Source organism: Tripterygium wilfordii, chromosome 20, assembly GCF_013401445.1.
Source record: "Tripterygium wilfordii isolate XIE 37 chromosome 20, ASM1340144v1, whole genome shotgun sequence".
In the NCBI taxonomy this organism is placed as follows: Eukaryota; Viridiplantae; Streptophyta; class Magnoliopsida; order Celastrales; family Celastraceae; genus Tripterygium; species Tripterygium wilfordii.
Window position 1 is genome coordinate 10,390,323 of NC_052251.1, and position 19,357 is coordinate 10,409,679.

General features: G+C 37.1%; 3 protein-coding genes across 4 annotated transcripts; 2 read left to right on the forward strand and 1 right to left on the reverse strand.

Annotated features, from left to right (window-relative positions):
- Window positions 1–5,961: 5,961 nt before the first annotated feature.
- On the forward strand, window positions 5,962–10,955 carry LOC119987436 (phosphomethylethanolamine N-methyltransferase-like). Its single transcript, XM_038832357.1, has 13 exons — window positions 5,962–6,026; window positions 7,035–7,110; window positions 7,208–7,317; window positions 7,940–8,077; window positions 8,185–8,322; window positions 8,485–8,628; window positions 9,146–9,256; window positions 9,354–9,495; window positions 9,591–9,871; window positions 10,072–10,233; window positions 10,338–10,391; window positions 10,478–10,552; window positions 10,663–10,955. The coding sequence occupies exons 2-13, from the start codon at window positions 7,095–7,097 to the stop codon at window positions 10,765–10,767; spliced, it is 1,476 nt and encodes a 491-aa protein (XP_038688285.1). The 5' UTR covers window positions 5,962–6,026; window positions 7,035–7,094; the 3' UTR covers window positions 10,768–10,955.
- Window positions 10,956–11,076: 121 nt separating this feature from the next.
- Window positions 11,077–13,288, reverse strand: LOC119987437 (tubulin beta chain-like). Its single transcript, XM_038832358.1, has 3 exons — window positions 12,826–13,288; window positions 12,110–12,379; window positions 11,077–11,912 (listed from the first exon to the last, which is right to left on the reverse strand). Exons 1-3 carry the CDS (start codon window positions 13,217–13,219, stop codon window positions 11,236–11,238), a joined length of 1,341 nt encoding a protein of 446 aa, XP_038688286.1. The 5' UTR covers window positions 13,220–13,288; the 3' UTR covers window positions 11,077–11,235.
- A 1,936-nt stretch (window positions 13,289–15,224) lies between these two features.
- On the forward strand, window positions 15,225–17,634 carry LOC119987507 (WUSCHEL-related homeobox 1). Of its 2 annotated transcripts, none has more exons than XM_038832432.1 (4): window positions 15,225–15,871; window positions 15,969–16,289; window positions 16,471–16,547; window positions 17,062–17,634. In XM_038832432.1, the coding sequence occupies exons 1-4, from the start codon at window positions 15,697–15,699 to the stop codon at window positions 17,632–17,634; spliced, it is 1,146 nt and encodes a 381-aa protein (XP_038688360.1). In that variant the 5' UTR covers window positions 15,225–15,696. The 2 variants fall into 2 exon arrangements, with proteins under 2 accessions (XP_038688360.1, XP_038688361.1); XM_038832433.1 differs by having other exon boundaries at window positions 17,065–17,634.
- Window positions 17,635–19,357: the final 1,723 nt, after the last annotated feature.

Here is a 19,357-nt window from a genome sequence, read left to right on the forward strand (position 1 = left end):
TGCGGGATCCATATAACACTATTCATTCGATGTAAGTGCTGCGCCACACATGATGGAACCCTCGCGTGAATGGTATTAGATGGATCCTACACTTTATTTAAATTGCGGGATCCCACACTTGAGTCTCCCCTTATATATATGTGTGTGTTAAAATTTTCAATCATGATGACCAAATTCACACTTCATAAAATGTAATTTGGTGTACTCTTTTGCTATTATTCAAACTCCTAGGAGCTAACTAGGGAATTAAAGAAATTATTTTCAATTTAATTATTGGAGAGAAGGGACATTCAAAGTTTGGTTAGCCATGCATGCATGTGAGTTGTGAGCACATATCTTATCAAGAATTTGATAAAATCTATGCAAGATATTGTGTTTTTGGCAAGCATACATATAGCAGATTCAACAAAAACAAAAATCTCAGTTGTACTTAGCTTCTTGGAAATTAACTCTCACTAACATTCTGTTTGTCTTGTCCAACAATAGAGCTACATGCCAAAATACCATGAAATAATTTGGATCTGGCAATGCATCTTAATTTACTCAATACCATATAGATTAGAGTTGGGTGTCTCTCATGATGAAAACTTGGTGGTTCTTGAATTGGCTCAAAGATTTGCATAGATTTAGGCATTTGGTGAGGTAAAAACAAACAAATGGAAACTGAATTTATAGCCCAATCATGTGAGTCCGTTTGATTTGTTTTCTATTATGTTAGTTTCCCGTGTTTTATATCTTTTTTGTTTTTCTGTTTTCAATTAATTTTGTGTTTACCGTATTTTTTAAAATGAACAACCAAAAGTGTTTTCAGAATTGTTTTATGTTTTTCAAAGAAAAATGAAAGCAAAAAAATCTATACAATATGGACTCACATCCAGCCCGTAAATACAACAACGCTTAAAAAAGACAACCAATGTAGGAGGTCTTTCAAAAAAAAATCAGTTGGATTAAGCATATGTGTGACAAAAGTTCGATTACAGCTACAAACATATTTCTCTGCTGTATTTTTTAAAAAAAATCTAGGAGGTCTTTCAAATATAAGAGACAAAAAAACAGCTATCTCAGCTCGGGCTTCATTGTAGGCCTACGAACAAGTCAGCCCATTAATGCAAGAGAACACAAAAGCCCATAAACCCAACAATGCCCAAAAAACGAGCCTTTGGCCCAACCAGAGAGACCAAAAGAAAACAGCGGTGCTAGTTTGAAGAAGAATGAACAATTGGAACAAGACGAAGAGTGATTTTCTTGTGAATAACTGGCCTACAAACCTCAGTCATGTCCGAGTCCTAACTCAGTTGCACAATCTGGCAATTTCCAATCAAACCAATGCCAGAGAATAGCCAACACAAACTCAGCTTCTGCAATGGACATACCGGGACCGGGGCAGCTTCTCCGTCTTTGCCCCAAATGGAATGAATTGCCTATAGTAGATAGAGACCGCGAAGGATATGGCGTTTTGGTTGGAGGTCCAGTGATGGAAAATGTTGTTTTTTCATTAAGGTTTGTGTCATTTCCCTTTTGTCTGAGAATTGGACTTACCCATGCTGTTTTATAACAAGTACGAGGTATGGCGTCATCTATATATGCAAATGAAGGCTATGAAATTGATGTGGAGAATGGGAGTAATTGACAACAGACGTGTGTCAGATATGCGACTTGCATCCATGAATGGTTGGTTCGACATGTCCTTGGGATGGAGGTCGAAATGGGGCGACGTTAGGCCGCCTTGACAATGAGGTTTGTCAACACCGAAAAGAAGTGACTTGCCCGACGAGAAGGTTTGTCGAGCGGAATGAGATGCCTTCTATGCAAACGAAAACAATTTTTGTTTTCGTAATACCTTACCCCCCAGGGGAAGTCGAATCCCCGCTGCCTCCTTGAAAAAGAGATGTGTTAGAAACAATCAGGAATGACAGTGTATAGAATATTAGATTTAAAGAATTTATTAATACAAAATAAATACAGTAAAGATACAATCAAAATATTGACTTGAATTGAGATTGAGGATAGCGTAATGCTATGTCCTATAGCAGAAATTCGCCCCTACTCTTGTGCTTGTGTTCGATGAGCGTCTGTCATCAGGATTCAACAATCTGTAACCAAGAATCGAGCACTTGATTCTTGGTCCTGGCAAATTTACTAGGTGCCTTTTCTCTCAGATCAAAATGTATGTAATGAAGGTTAGAATGTTAGAGTTTCTGATGATATAAAACTCATGGCCTTCCTTGTATTTATAAAATATCAAAAAAACAGTTTATAAGCAGTTATCACAGAGGAGTTGTGTTGATCAGACACAACAATTTAGACAAATCAGAACTGTTAAGATAAAAATAAACTGTAATTGGATAAAAAATAAAGAATATTTTCTAAGTCAATGATCTTTTGATATATATATCTATATATATACACACCCGAATTCACACACGCGGGATCCCGTGAATTTTTTTAAGTGCGGGATACCTTTTTCACTCTTGATTACCAACATTGCACATGTGTGCTTTAATGTGGGTCAAGGCCATTTGATCTGATCAATGGCTGAAAACCTATCCCGCACTTTAAAAACACTACGGGATCCCGTGTGTGAGAAGCACACACTATATACATATACCCATCATATAGTCTAAGCATGCAGCCCAAGCCCATGTATGTATGTATGTTTATCCAATTTAGTAAGTGTGTTAAGTCCACACTTATAAACTACTATTTCGTTTTATATTTTTCAAATATGGGACTTTCTTATTGCTATACAAAATCCAACAAGATGTCCTGAACCAGTAGACGATGGGGGCATAGTTGCCCGACCACCAGCACACTATGCTCATAGTATGAGCAGTTTTTTGAAATTGTCAATGTACAATAGAATGATATGGTCTGAATAGATCTGAAGTTTTTTTTTTTTGTCTTTCATGATTCCATATAATTTTTTTTTGTCTATTCCTGAATCATTCATTAGAATCGCTATTCTATATAAATTTATTTTTTTATTTTCTAAGAATTTTGTTCATCGACTGTTTTCATCAACTACTCAATAAAATATCATGAATCTATGTTGAATTCATAGGTACATGTATCAATCCAATGAATGGACTCAAGACGGACTCTAATTGAATCGACGTCTCTCATAACGAAATGAGAAATGTTATGTGGTGCGATGTCAGATATAACAAGGCCCATACAGAAAGTGAAGACTTGAGTTGTCATACCTGAAATGGGCCAAGGCCTTGCCGTTGGGCCACAACGTCTTGAGTGTAGGCTGCGAACCTTCCAATCCGCACAAGCCGATGGGCCGGATTGCTCTTGACTGAATGGGCCAGGCCGTATTTTGGGCACGACAGTGTTTCTTGTACATTGTTTGGTGTCTTAACAAAACAGTTGCAAAACTCCAACATTTGATCATTGGGGACTCGAGCAGGCAGATTTGTAAGAGAAGCTCTCTCACTTTGCACGTGATCTTGTTACAAACATAACAGACAATACGACACGGTTTTTGTGCTTCAGGCTCCGTTTGGCACAGCGGAAAAATTGATTTTCAATGCTAGCGGAAATGCTGTGAAAAATATGCTGAGCTTAAAGCTGTGAAATATGCTGTGAGGTGTTTGGTGAAATAAAAACTGACGCTAGCGGAAAAACTGTTGAATTAAAGTATTATAATATTAGTTTTTTATATTTATATTAAAAGTAATCTAATAAATATAATTCTTATTAAAATTAATTTTAAGTATTCATTTAATTAATCAAATATAATTTATATTTAAAATTAATTTGAAGTAATTTTTAATTAATCAACTTAATTTTCTTACATTTATTGTATTTTTTAATTTATATTTAAGTAATCAATTAATTTTCTTATATTTATTGTATTTTTTAATTTATCATTATGTATTAAAATTAAACACCTATAAAATTAAAAGTCTTAAATATAAATATTTTATTTGTATTTTTTAAATTAAATTAATTTTATTTTAATATTAAATTTACTGTTATAATAGTTATAAATGCATAAATATAATTAATTTATTAAAAAATAGTTTTATTTAAACCATTAAACACAATTAAGTGGGTCCCATTAATAAAATAATAATACTTTTATCTAAAAAGTGTAGGACCCACACATTAAAAATTTAAAAAAAAGCTGCAGCTTTTTGGCGTGGGACCCACGCCAAAAAGCTACAGCGGCAAAACCGCTGTGCAAAAGAAGCTCCCAATGCAAACAGGCAGTCAATTCCCAATATCCCACTGCTTTGGGTAAGCGTTTGATTGACAAAAATTGTTTGAACCCATTTATACCCTTCATCTCAACGAATTATCATTGTATCAAGGGGAAGTATGAATACATATGAAGAGGGTAAAATTGTCCACTACAACTTGGACCTACATAAATGATTATATCAAACGTGTGGAGTAGGTGACAATATCTTTTCCTTTTTTCTTTTTTTCTTGTTAAATAAGTACACACTGAGATTAAGCTATTACAAATATGATGCTTTGGATCCACCACCCATGAGCACTTGTATAGCTTTTTGTGCCAACTTCATCCATATAAAATGTTGTACGATTTATTAAAACGGACGAGGGAATTGAAACCCTAATCATCAAGATGATACATACCATATTTATTACTCCAATTAATGGCTCAAGTGTTAAAAAATGTTGTATGATACAAATATTATTTTACTAAATTATATGTATACTTTTAAATATTTGGGGTTAAATTTATGGGACATTTAGTTGGTATTTAGAGACTGTAATAAGTGTGAGAATAACTCATTTCCTTGTTTGATTGATTTTGATATGGTGGAATCTCGAACTCAACAAACTCATTTCATCTTGTGGAGAATAATCAAGCTTATCAAAATGGTGAGAATGCATATTTTTCCAAAGGGAGAATGAGTTTAATATACAAAAAAATTATTCTACCCTTATTATTATAGAGTAATCACATCCATTAAAACTATTAAATTTCTCACACTCATATTCACTCTTTATTTCATACACAACATGATCATGTTGTTGTGCTAAAATCAACCCATAGACAAAGCACACGCAAGTGTTGACTAAACCGGTAACAATATCCAAGGTAGAACAATTGTAGATAACTAAATCAAAATAGTAAAAGATACAAGAGATTTACGTGGTTCGGCAGAAAACTACTTCCATGAGATGTAGAGATTGAGTATTCACCATGTGGGATAAGATTACAAGAGAAAAACTCACCAATTACAAGGAAGAACTGTCTCTCAAACTCTCTTTATGTTTTCTGATCTCAAACGGTGCATATCTTTGTGTTATTTGGCTCACAATATAAAAACTAGGTTTAATTTTTATTTAAACCTAATCTAAAAACACGTCAAATACTATCTCGCTCGAGTGCTTCATGTCCTACTCAAGCAGCTTTAATCGGTTCTGACAAATCCATTTTGAACCACAATTGCACACATGCTCACCTCACACTCATTGTTACCCGTTTAAAAATAAGACATTAGTACTATCAATAGAGGACCAAACGTCCCCTCAATCCCACTTACACTCACTTCATGACTCATACTCATTCAATTTTCAACTAAATGCCCCGTTTGTACAATTATTGCTAGTTTTATTAATAATGGCCGTCACGGGTTGGAAGGGTTGGCTTACGAGGCGGGAACCATACAAAGGAAGGGCCGTATATAGCATGTGACGCAAAACCACACGTAATCCATTTAGGGGGAAAACGCAATTATTGTGTGGGATGATTGGACAAAAACAAAACGTAAATTATTGTGTGAGGGACCATTGGTGACGTGGCAGTGCATCATTAGGCAACTCGATTCCAATCCATACGGTGCACCGTCGGCTCACCAAGTCCTCTCCCCAATCAGCTCTCAGTCTCGTCCTTCAAGAGGGGCACTGCCCTAGAACTATCCCTCTATAAAACCCCTACACACAACAACCAACACTCTCACTCACACTCTTTTCTCTCTTCTTCCTTTCCTTCGTTCTCTCCAGGCTTTTAAGGTTGAGAACTACATTTAGTAAGACTAAATCAGGTACGATGGTTATAATACTACTTTGCTTATTATATATGTTTCGTTTTGTAGTATCAACTTGATCATATTTAGTCTCGTTGGTAGATTGGGTACTCATTTTTCCATATCAAAGAAATCATGGATTAAAGTGGAGGAGACGATACTATTTCATGAAATAAATACTCAATACTTTAATGTTGAATGCCGATATATATGTTGATCATATTTTTGCCTCAACCTCAATGTTATCAGGAGCAATGCCCAATTGTCATCTTTACTGAGACACAATCGCAATGGAGAGGCCCACAAAATGGGGTTTCGATTAATTTGCAGGTAAAATGTTTAAACGGACCAACAACCAAATTGACCTTTTTTTAGTGAGAATTGAAAGTTGAACAAACCTGAACACCGAGCCAAGCCAGTTGCTCAACAATGATAATTTCATATGCAACAATATTTCTCATGTTTTTTATTATTATGATATTTACATATGATAATTACAATCGATTGTCCGGACTCGAACCCGGAACTAATCGGATGGAGTAGATAATTCCCTTATTCAAAAATAAAAAAAGAGTAAGAAATCCCTCCTAAATGGTGTTTCCATTTTTAACAAAATGTATCTGGCCCTAGTGTACGTCAAGATCACGTGATCCATTCAGGAATCACGCAGGGTCGCCATCCGCGTAACTCAATATAGTAAACAACACTGGTCTCACATATGGCCCCACAAAAAACTTGCCACGCGGCAATGTACTATTGGTCTATCAGATCCGAATCATCGAAGTCCAGATTCACTCGACCGTTTCGTAGCTTCCCCTACTCACTAACCGCCGCCTCTCTCCTTTCCGATAAATACGAGAGCCAAGAAAGAGTGAGAGAGAGAGCGTTGCGTTGGTTGATGCAGCGCGCAGAAAGGGAGATTGTGCAACCGCATATCTAGGAGCTTTTCGAGATCTCGTATTGCCATTGAAGGTCGTTAGTGATTAGCTATTCCTCACATTTCGCTTTCATCATTTTTGTCTACAGATTTCAAATCTCTGTCGCTCGATCTGCGGTGGTGTTGCTATTGCTACCTCTGTGTTAACAATGGCTGCTGTGCAAGGTGAGATCGGTTTCTTGCATTTCTTCTGTTCGTATTCTATGATTCGTCTCTTTTTGAGTGCATTTGTGATAATGTGGATGTGTTTGGCTCGGTGAAGAGCGTGAGAATCAAAAGAATTACTGGATCAAGCATTCATCGGATCTTTCGGTGGAGGCAATGATGCTCGACTCCAAAGCTGCCGAACTTGACAAGGAAGAACGACCTGAAGTATTCTCTCTAGCTCTCATTTTTTTTTTCCCTTAATGTATACATATATGTATATTTATTAACTACATCGTCACTGATTGTTGATTTAAATTCCGGACATTGCATAAATGTACTGAGGGGCTCTAGTTGATCAAATTTTGATTTCCTGATTGATATGCTTGACTATACCAGAATCGCTGCTGCATGTGTTTTGCCGCATTGAAAAGAATCAATGACTTGAATAGCATACTTGTTCAACTGAATGTCTTCAGTTCTCTGCTGATGTTTCTACTATAACTGTGTAGCTCCCTCTTGTATTTAGAAGTTCTGTACTCTTGAACCAAGTTACGTAATGTTCATCCACATTAATAGCTCGTGCTAATTTTCAATATGAACTGTAAAAATATCAAGTATATTAATCTAAAGTCACTCCCATTTATGTAAATAATTCCAGGTAATAGTTGTTTTCTCTGAAATTGGTTCTCTGTCCTATGGTTGCGACGTGCTGCTTAAATACTGTTTTATATTCTTACTGTGCTTAATATCGTAAACTGTTTTAAATTCTTAAGAGTCGTTTACTTTTATCTTTGGATGTGGATTTTTATGTAGGAGCTTTGTATTTAACAAACCAGAGAACATGCAGGTCCTTTCTATGCTCCCACCATATGAAGGGAAATCAATTCTGGAACTTGGAGCTGGTATTGGTCGTTTTACCGGTGAACTAGCAAAGAAGGCTGGTCATGTCATTGCTTTGGACTTCATTGAGAGTGTCATAAAAAAGGTAAGTAAAAAATTTTCTGTGTTGAAAGAAAATTCATTTGTTTATGCATGTCCAACAGGAACTCTCTGTTTTATTTTTTCATTACTCCTCACTCTACCCACTTGCAGAACGAGAACATCAATGGACACTACAAAAATGTCAAGTTTTTGTGTGCTGATGTGACATCTCCTGACCTGAAGATTTCTGATGAATCAGTGGACATGATATTCTCCAATTGGCTTCTTATGTATTTGTCAGATAAAGAGGTATAAGTTTCCTATATTTGCTGCTCCTTGTGTTTAATTAATTGCAACAGTGCAGCCACACACTTTCTAATTGTTTTGGCAAATTGTCTGGGCTTTTTGAGTGATCGCTGATGATTAACTAAATTTCTTAGGATTTATATGTTTGCATTTCTTGTCCTGCAGGTGGAAAATTTGGCGGAAAGGATGGTCAAATGGTTAAAGCCTGGTGGTTTTATCTTTTTCAGAGAGTCATGCTTCCATCAATCAGGAGATGCTAAGCGAAAATACAACCCGACTCACTACAGAGAACCCAGATTTTACACAAAGGTTACACCTTTATATCTGCAACCTTCTTGCCTTGTGCTTTGTAAATTTTGAAGTTTTTGATTGAAAAAAGGCGTTAATTGTATGATTGTTTTCTTTTCTAAGATATGCTGTAGTAGCTGTGAACTTCTCGTTCTGGCAATGATATACAAGTCGTTCATATCTTCCATCTGATTATATCAAGGACTGAATTGCACTTTTTCTTAGATTATCAAGTACAAAGCAAGTTCACGTAACCAAAATCATATGCTAATGCTATTTGCTAGTGACAGTCCCACTTACTGTCTCCTGCAATGATAATCCATATGTTGACAGTTCTTCCTGGAGATCAGCTCCCATAGTTTTTGGCAGAAAATCTGTACTAATGGAGATAATTCCCTTTAGCTTTGATTGTGTATGATCCATGTGCAACTTTCAATCACTGTGTACTGTGACGTCCAGGTATTGAATCGGTTGGTGTTCTCCATCTGGTAGTCTGCTGTTCAATTGAAGACCTATAACTGATTACGCTATACTGCAGGTCTTTAAAGAGTGCCAAATGCGTGATAATTCTGGAAACTCCTTTGAGCTTTCTCTTATATGCTGCAAGTGCATTGGAGCTTATGTCAGAAACAAAAGGAACCAAAATCAGGTAAATTACATGAATTTTATTTTTATATATTCTATCTAATTCCTTTACAGCATTACTCAACAGGATTAACTGAAAATTTTTGTGTTGCATGATGTAGATTAGTTGGATATGGCAGAAAGTCAGCTCCGAGGATGATAAAGGATTCCAACGGTTCTTGGATAATGTTCAGTATAAAAACAATGGCATACTACGCTATGAGCGTGTCTTTGGACAAGGTTTTGTGAGCACCGGAGGAATTGGTATGCTACATATCACCAATATTGCTATTGAAATTGGCAGTTCCAACTCCTATATCTCACATTAAGTAATGTTTTCCCCCCCTTCTTTTTGACAGAAACAACAAAAGAATTTGTTGCTAAGCTGGATCTTAAGCCTGGCCAGAAAGTCCTTGATGTTGGCTGTGGTATTGGGGGAGGTGATTTTTACATGGCTGGGAACTTTGATGTCCATGTGGTTGGCATTGACCTTTCCGTAAATATGATTTCCTTCGCTCTTGAGCATGCCATTGGATTGAAATGCTCAGTTGAATTTGAAGTAGCTGATTGTACCAAGATAGCATACCCTGACAACACCTTTGATGTCATCTACAGCCGTGATACCATTCTTCACATTCAAGTAAGACAAATTCTTATATAAAATTACTCTTCCTTAGTATCAAAAGCATTTTTTCATTTTTTTTCTTTTATCATTTTAAGTTTTATCGTGTTTTACATCTGGAAACCCCCGAGTATTTCTTTAGTAATTTATTGTGAGTCAAATGTATGTGACTTGGTAATGGCCTTCGTGTATCTCATGCTTCCATTGTTTATGATCAGGACAAACCTGCATTATTCAAGTCCTTCTACAAGTGGTTGAAGCCAGGAGGTAAAGTCCTGATTACTGATTATTGCAAAAGTACTGGAACTCCATCATTGGAATTTGCAGCATATATTAAGCAGAGAGGATATGATCTTCATGATGTAAAAGCATATGGTCAGGTACTGAAGTAATATCTTCCTTTCAATTTATGATAGTTTCTGTTCGTTAACAATTTCTGATGGTTCAAGTTCCATTGTTATACTCATTTGTAAATTATCTACAGATGCTTAAGGATGCTGGATTCGATGAGGTCATTGCAGATGATCGAACCAATCAGGTTTGCATGAACCCATTGGTTTCATTCTGTTTTCATTAAAACTAGACTATTGCCTTCTGAGTCTAAAACAAGTTACTGTGGTTCAGTTCCTTGAAGTTCTGCAGCGGGAGCTAAATGCTATCGAGAAGGAAAAGGATGCATTCATTGCTGATTTCTCAGAAGTACGTGCTCCAATGATTTCCCATAATACATTTGTCTTGTTTGGCTTCATTTCTTACACTATTATCAGTCGGTACTCATTTTTCTTTTTCTTTTTTGTGCATATATCTAGGATGACTATAATGACATAGTCGGTGGATGGAAGTCGAAGCTAGTCAGGAGTTCATCTGGGGAGCAAAAATGGGGCTTGTTTATCGCAAAGAAAAGTGGTATCTGATAATATTTGTACCTCGAGTTGTTTTTCAAGTATTTCAAATAATCTGTTGGCCTGGCAGACTGTATGGTCTTTAGTTAATGGTTTGTCGTACCAAAGTAACTAAGCTATCACATTGTTGTTAGGTGTTCTAAACACCTCTGGCGACTATAAACAGTCGAACTTCCCGTTGAATTAAGTGTTGGATCACATGATGCCTCTGTTTAATCTAAAAGTTTTCTAGAGTAAAGTATCTTAGGTATGCTTACTGTGTCATTGTTTTGAAGTAAAAAGTTACAGAAAACTAAAAAGTAAAGCCATGTGAGAAAGTACTTTTCGAATGCAAATGTTTGTATTCTTCCAAATGCTTGAATTAGTAAATAGCACACTATAACACCACCATGTTGTGCTTGCAAACACAGAAAAACTTGAATGATCTTAGAGTCTAATCGCTGCCATTAACGCTTGAAGCAGCAGACTTGTCGAACACCTTCACTTGTCTTCACCATCATCACCATCATCCTCATAATCCTCCTCCTCATCGGCTGTCGCATCCTGGTATTGCTGATACTCTGCCACAAGATCATTCATGTTACTCTCAGCTTCAGTGAACTCCATCTCATCCATTCCTTCACCAGTGTACCAATGCAAGAAGGCTTTCCTTCTAAACATGGCAGTGAATTGCTCACTCACTCTCCTAAACATCTCTTGTATCGAAGTCGAATTCCCGATAAACGTCGAAGCCATGGAGAGTCCTTTTGGTGGAATATCACAAACACTTGACTTCACATTGTTGGGAATCCATTCAACAAAGTATGATGAGTTCTTGTTCTGAACGTTTATGATCTGTTCATCCACTTCTTTAGTGCTCATTTTGCCTCTGAACATTGCTGATGCTGTAAGGTACCGGCCGTGGCGAGGATCAGCAGCACACATCATGTTCTTGGCGTCCCACATTTGTTGTGTCAGTTCAGGGACAGTGAGTGTTCTGTACTGCTGTGATCCTCTTGAAGTCAGAGGTGCAAAGCCCACCATGAAGAAATGAAGTCTTGGGAATGGAATTAAATTCACGGCGAGCTTCCGGAGGTCGGAGTTGAGCTGTCCGGGGAATCGGAGACAACATGTTACTCCACTCATCGTTGCTGATATCAGATGATTCAAGTCCCCAACTGCAACAAATCATCAAAACATCATGAATAGTAATTATAAATTTGATGTTGAGCCAGTATTTTTTTTATCCCAGTTATCCAAAACGCTGAGATGCATGCATATGATAACGTGAAATCGTGATAACTGAGATATAATTGAGACAAAAAAATATTGAAACCCGTAAGACTGTTGTTTCACAATAGACTCGTGTACTTACAGCTTGGGGTGGTGAGCTTGAGAGTCCTGAAGCAGATATCATAAAGTGCTTCATTGTCAAGGACCATACACTCATCAGCATTCTCCACAAGCTGATGAACAGAGAGTGTTGCATTGTAAGGTTCCACAACAGTGTCTGACACTTTTGGTGATGGAAATACAGAGAAAGTAAGCATCATTCGATCCGGGTATTCTTCTCTGATCTTTGAAATAAGCAGAGTTCCCATTCCTGAACCTGTTCCACCTCCAAGAGAATGACATACTTGAAATCCTGCAACAGTCACCATATCAACACATCATCCCAAGTATTACATTGAAATTATCATGTAAACATACGTAATATGTAACCGATAACAACTCAGCACGTGTGCCCTTTGGACAACCCACTGAGACCAAATTCGCGTCGTGCTACGCACTCGCAAACCCGCTCGACATGTTAGTTGGGTCAAGATCCAGCGCAAACCACTTGGAAATAGCTGCGTCAGTATAGAATTTAACTTCTGACCTCAAGCGAAATTCTTTTCGCCCCAAGCCCGGAGAGAGAATTAGTTAGAATTTGAAAATAACTACAGCAATTTAGAATCAAACCGTCAACCTCGGGCAAGATTTTTTAAGCCCCCAGTCTAGAGAGATAATCAGTTAGGTTATCTCTAAGTGGTTCATGTATATACATATACAAACACACAAAAAATATACACTTGTGTATTTATCACAAACCTTGCAAGCAGTCACAATTTTCAGCTTCTTTTCTAACAACATCTAGGACAGAGTCGATGAGCTCAGCACCTTCAGTATAATGGCCCTTGGCCCAATTGTTTCCAGCCCCAGATTGGCCAAACACGAAGTTATCGGGCCTAAAAATCTGCCCATATGGGCCGGTCCGGACACTGTCCATGGTACCGGGCTCCAGGTCCATGAGAACGGCCCGTGGCACATACCTGCCACCATTGGCTTCATTGTAGTAGACATTCACCCTCTCCAGCTGCAAAACTGAGTTTCCGGTGTATCGGCCGGTCGGATCGATTCCATGTTCATCGTTAACGACCTCCCAGAACTTTGATCCAATCTGATTCCCGCATTGACCCCCTTGAATGTGAAGAATCTCACGCATTTTTGGTCTAATTGAAAGGGCAAAATGGGAATTTAGTGTATAAGAGAGAGCACTCAATAAGGTCTTGTAAGGGCAAGGAGTTTGTGGGGGTTATTTATAGTCTGGTGAGGAAATAATCCAAGGGTGGTGATTAATTTATAGTATGATTTAGATTACGAAATTACCATTGATGAGATCGGACGGTCCAGGAAAGTCCGGCGCTGGAGAGGTGACATTTGTGTCTATTAGTGCGGTGGTTTGATGTGAGAATCTCATAATAGCAGGCCACTTGTGGGTGTTTCATTCAGCAAAGCCGGGTGTTATGATTTGTTTGAAAAAAAAAATATGATTTTAATAAGGTTTCTTGTGTTTGTTTTTTTTTTTTTTGAAGATAATTTTTTAATTTCTTTTTAAATGGACTAATGTTAAGAAGTGTCCTCGGTTCTGCTGAGAAGACATACACAATAGAAAACATAAGTTATTGGGGCTCCGAGGATATTCTTGGGGATCTCTCCTATGCTCAAGTCAATATGCTATCAATAGAGGAGTATTATTCGGTGGTTGGAGCGCTCTCTCTCAAGTGGCTAGTAGGAATGTAGGGTTCTAGATACTTTACATGATGTTGGAGGTTCACTTATATAGTTATATATGAGTTGGAGAGCTCTAACTTCGGTAAGAGAAGATCTCTTCTTCTTTGATTTTAGGCGGATTTATTAGAGGTGAATTTCATCATGATTCTTTTGCTAAGTGGAGTTGTTCCCCCTCAGGATTCCAAGTTTTCCTATGTGTTTGGTCACCCGGGACTTCGTAGGTGATATGCTCGCTTCGTACTTAACCGAGATGCTCTCTTCTCGATTATTGTGCCCCTTGTGGGGTACTCAACAAGGTAAGAGGGTAGAAAATGAGAAAAATGAAATCAACTAATTATTCTCAAGCTCACATTGTACAGTCTAGTTATGTAACGACCTATTTAACTAATTATCTAAATTGACATGGGAATTGGAGTAGAACAGATATCATACAAAAGATGTTCACTTCCATAAATAAATAAATAAAAAAAATGTTTTTATGAAATGATGTTTGTATGCATCAATGACCACAACACACTCAAAGGCCCCACGTACACTCAATCCATATATCAATCTTGCTTTACTACAATAACACACTTGTCATTAATCATCACTAAATTATCCCTTAAACACATGCACAGTGTCAAAGTTGATAAACAGACCATGAAGAGTACTAGGCTCCTACCCAAAATAAGAAATAGAGACATAGCCAAGTACTACTACTAGCTAGGCCTTTTAGTACACAAAAAAGTTGGTCTCTAATAACTCCTAATCCCTAGTGAATACAAATTAATCCTATCAATGATCCTAATAAACATTGGATTAGTACCATGTTGTAGTAATATTCAAACTTTGATTTCTCAATTGAAATTTATTTTTTGTACATAAGGCCCACTTGGGCCTACCATTTACCCTCACCACATTCCTCTAAATAAACCTCAACCCCAACTCCAACTCCGTGAAATTTGAATTCATGACCTCAAGAGTTTTGTGCGGGGTAGCTTACCAACTGAGCTTATATTTTTATTTGATTGGTAAGTGGGTAATGAGGGTTCGAACTTGAATATCACTCAATTTGAGTATATGTCTTAATCATTTTGATTGAGGGGTTATTGACCCAAATGAGTTATCCCTCGATTCCAGTAAAAATTTTTATCTTGAACAAACTCGATCACAATATGGACAAACCCAGCAAAAGATATTGAGATTCAGAGAGAGGCAAAGGAAGATGCCAAACTAGACAAACAGTGAATTGGGGGATTAAGCACATGAAAATTGTAACATATCAGCACATAACCAATAAGTTGACAGTGAATACATTCATTCAAAAATCTGTATACATACAATATATGAGGCCAAGATGACTACCACTGTACTAGATCATATATAGATGGGGTGGTAAATTCTTAGAGAGAGGGAGAGAGAGAAGTCCGTAGAGAGAGGGAGGGGTTGCAGGAGACACAGAAAAAGGCAAGAGAAGAGAGGGGCAGTTCGGATATAGAATAAGTATGAAAAGCACAAGTCAATTGTGGGGAGGAGACAATAAATGAGAGAATTGCTTGATGAGGCTTATGATAACACTCCTCATCCGTCAAGTCGTTTTTCATTCTCTTCTCCCAATGATCCCCTCCAGAATTCCACGCCTTAATCCCCCTCTTTGCTTTTCTGCTTTCCTCTTCTCTCTTCTCTCAATACCCTAATAGCCCTAGTCAACCTCACCCCTCTCTCTCCTTTTCTCTCTCTCTCTGCATCTTTCAAAGCCTAGCTAAACAATTACCCACAAAAATTTTCAACTTCTTTTAGAATCAAAACATACTATATATATACAATATAGCTACTACCTTTGTTGCAAAAGGCAGGCATTTCCAATCTTTTCTTCAATTTCACCTCTCCATTTTCTCTTTTTTCACATTAAAAGTGGTTCAAGAAATGTGGATGATGGGTTACAATGACAGTGGTCATGAGTTCAATACACCAGATTTTCATGGGAGAAAACTTAGGCCAATCATTCCAAGGCCAGTCATGCCCTCTACAAACAACAATCACCCCTCCTCTACCCGTATCAATGGCACAGATTTCAATCTTGCACATAATCACCAGCTGGGTACGTATTATGCATCTATTTCTTTCCTTCTTTGATTTGTTTGGTAATATTGCGATTTACAACATAATGGGTTTTGTTGTTTTGTTCTTGGGTGTAGGAACAATGGGTGATCAAGGCAAGAGACTAGAGTTCAGTGGACAACAGGTTGTTGTTAGTTCAAGATGGAATCCAACACCAGAGCAGTTGAGAACTCTCGAAGATTTGTATCGACGGGGGACTCGAACCCCTTCTGCAGACCAAATCCAACACATCACTGTACAACTTAGGAGGTATGGGAAAATTGAAGGGAAGAATGTGTTCTATTGGTTTCAGAATCATAAAGCCAGAGAGAGACAGAAACGACGCCGTCAAACAGAATCCGGTCCCGGAGAACAACTACCTCACCTTGACGTGGAAGCCTTAGAAACCAAATATTCTGGTAAATAGTCATCACCACATGTATAGTCTAGAAGGTGTTTGATGAAATGCATTTTGTCAAATTTAATTCTAATTATCGTTTGTTTGAGATGGGTTTTCTTTTCTATAGGATTTTTTTTTGTGGGTTGTGTTATTTTGAGATCAAAAAGTTGAATTCTTTTTGTTTTTCTTTTTGTCTGCAGAGGCAAACAGGACAAATCATGAAGTTGAACAGACCAAGAACTGGACACCCTCTACAGACTGCAGTATACTACCAGAGGTCCATTTTTATCTTTCATTTCTTGTTTCTTTCTTCTCTCTTTCTTTACTAACATTCCACATTCATGTCCCTTTTCAACTTAAAAAGACCATAACAAAGAAATTAAGCCTTATAATATGCGTATCATTACAAAAAAAGTTCATTAAGAGAGAAGAAGATCATAAAAAAGTTATGTTGAGAAGAAATCAACAAAAGCTGAGTTTGTTGGGAAATGAAAATCAAAGGTCTAAAGCTGCATTCCTTCCTTTCTGTCGGGGCAGCTGTTGTGAAACTTGATGGGGTCCTTTGGGTATTGTGCTAGCTTATTAAATATATATATATATATGTATGTATGTATGTATGTAGTCATGGTACAACATGCATGTTAGGATTAGGATATTGATTTGGGCACCCATTTTTCTATTCTTTTTAAAATGAGCACCTCCAAACAATTGTGCTTGTACAATATTGATTGAGTTACTTGCACTATTTTGGTTTCATGTGTTTGCATGGTCTTGTTCGTATCTGATCTCAGCAGACTATTTCAATACAAAGGGCGGCAAAAGCAACAACAATGGCAGAATCATGTAGAGCTGTAGATCTCCATGGTGTTTGCATCCAATTTGATGGTGAGGATCAATTACAGCAGCAGAGAAAGAACTTTATTAATATGGAGAGGAATGCCACGTGGCAGATGATGCAGTTGTCTTGTGGTACTCATCACCTCATAAACACTACTAGCACTGCCACCCCTACTACTACTCTTCCTCTTCCTAATACTAACTCTGCAGTATCAACAGTACTAGCTCCAGCAATACTAAGCAGAATGGACCAAAACTACTTGTTTAAGTCTCATGATCAATTGAGCATCTTTAATGCTGAACATGACTTCAACAGCAGAAGAGCCTGCAATGAAGAAGAAGAAGAAGAAGAAGAAAATGGGTTAGGGGAGGAGTCTCAAACCCTTGAATTGTTTCCACTTCACAGCAGCAACAACAGTGACAACATGACTAAAGAGAAAGAGTCAACTGATCGTGACCAGGAGCTAGATATGAATGCAAACTTGACATCTTACCAGTTTTTTGAGTTTCTCCCACTGAAGAACTAGAGAAAACATTGGGGGGGGGGGTCTCAGTTCTTTTGCTATGTATGTAGGGATGATGGGAATGTGTTGAGATCTTGTAATTTTGTTGGAAATTGGGACTGGTGATATTAACATTTCATGGAAAGGGGGGTTTTGTGACGGGATGGGGATGTATGTGTGGGGATATGAAAGACGGGGTTTGCCTTAAATTGCATTTGGACCATGTTGGTTGAATGTTCAATGAAGAAACTACATTTAAGAGCATATATATACATATATATTATACAGTGGATTGTTAATGTTGTTTGACATGGACATGTATATGGACAGACCTTGTTTGAGTAACTTGATGTATGTATGTATATATATATATATGTGCAATGGATTTAAGAGAGTTGGTTGGTTCTTCCAATGAAGAAGAGACTTTGTTGGTGAAATGGGAGATGAGATGTTGAACTTACTCCAAATTTGGGATAGAAATTTATTTTATTCTGTTTTACATATTTAGAATGTTACATGGTATGTTTGTGTTTTATATTCTATATATACATTTAATTGATTGTAGGAATCGATGATTTGGTTTTGTTTCGTGGGTTGTGTGAAATAGAAGTAAACTGAAAATGGAAACCCTTATGAAATGTCAAAGAATACAAATTTGTTCTATGACAATTCTTGCTCTTTTGGAGTCACTTCGGTAGAGTAAATTAATCTTGAATCTGTGCACCATTCACTCGGAAGTTCCCTACAAGGGAACAGTGTAAATTGCGTATATTTTATCGGAGGGAGTTGCCCCAAAAGTCACTGGCAAGGCCCTTTAATTATATGTTAAAGGAAATTATACTTGATTAGTTGATCGTTTTAATTTATATATAAAAATCTATATTTTTATAATTATACAAAAAATAGGATGGAATTTTGAGGGGAGACGATGAATTTGTTTAATGTGTAAAACCCTAGTCCTTTATTGACAGAAAAGTTGGTTGCTGCAGGGACCAAACACCAAGTCATATATATGTATATGTATATATATATATAGTACTGATACCTATTAGCTATAGCTACGAAATACTAATTTTTTTTAGCAACACATAATTCATGATATGATAGGTTCAATTACCAAAGAACCTTGGATTTCCTCCATACACACTTTATATTAGAGAGAGACGTGGGTAATGCTTAAGATGGTTTTTAGGGTTCCACCGCAGTACACACAGTTTCTCGGCCTCTCCTTTTTCTGTGTATCGTCTGCTCAATATATATATATATATACACACAAGCATTCACGTACATAGACAGACAGAGAAAGAAAGAGATCTAGAGAGAGAGATCGAGTTTGTGGTGTTAATTTTGTCTCTCTTTCATGCATTGCATGTTTTCATTTTTGTTCATACCTCGAAATTTGGGACTTATACGTACCCTCCCTCTCTCTGTAACAATTCAACACCATAATTTTTATTATATTTTAATTATTTTTTTTTTTTGAAGAGAAAGAAGGCAATATATTAAGATAAAACATAATCAGTCAAAATACATTCAATTGCATAAGCAGTCCTAACAGAAGGAGGCACAAATCTCTCCTTAACCACCATAGTGTTTGATAGTCTCCCTAAACTAGCAAGCCTATCTGCCACCTCACTGCCCAACCTATTAATATGACTAAAAGCACATTCCAGTACAGCCCCAACCCTTCTAATTTCACTAATTATCAGCCCATGGAGAGTTAGGACTTCGGCAGGGGAATTGAGTG

What these genes read in the sequence shown, in the direction of transcription:
- LOC119987507 (XM_038832432.1), top strand. Translation starts at nt 15,697, where the DNA reads ATGTGGATGATGGGTTACAATGACAGTGGTCATGAGTTCAATACACCA. An exon ending in CTTAGAAACCAAATATTCTG is followed by an intron (nt 16,290 to 16,470) that starts GTAAATAGTCAT and finishes TTTTGTCTGCAG; the next exon opens with AGGCAAACAGGACAAATCAT. An exon ending in ACTGCAGTATACTACCAGAG is followed by an intron (nt 16,548 to 17,061) that starts GTCCATTTTTAT and finishes ATCTGATCTCAG; the next exon opens with CAGACTATTTCAATACAAAG.
- LOC119987437 (XM_038832358.1), bottom strand. Translation starts at nt 13,219, where the DNA reads ATGCGTGAGATTCTTCACATTCAAGGGGGTCAATGCGGGAATCAGATT. An exon ending in AAATTGTGACTGCTTGCAAG is followed by an intron (nt 12,380 to 12,825) that starts GTTTGTGATAAA and finishes TGACTGTTGCAG; the next exon opens with GATTTCAAGTATGTCATTCT. An exon ending in CAAGCTCACCACCCCAAGCT is followed by an intron (nt 11,913 to 12,109) that starts GTAAGTACACGA and finishes GATTTGTTGCAG; the next exon opens with TTGGGGACTTGAATCATCTG.
- LOC119987436 (XM_038832357.1), top strand. An exon ending in ATACCATTCTTCACATTCAA is followed by an intron (nt 9,872 to 10,071) that starts GTAAGACAAATT and finishes GTTTATGATCAG; the next exon opens with GACAAACCTGCATTATTCAA. An exon ending in CAGATGATCGAACCAATCAG is followed by an intron (nt 10,392 to 10,477) that starts GTTTGCATGAAC and finishes ACTGTGGTTCAG; the next exon opens with TTCCTTGAAGTTCTGCAGCG.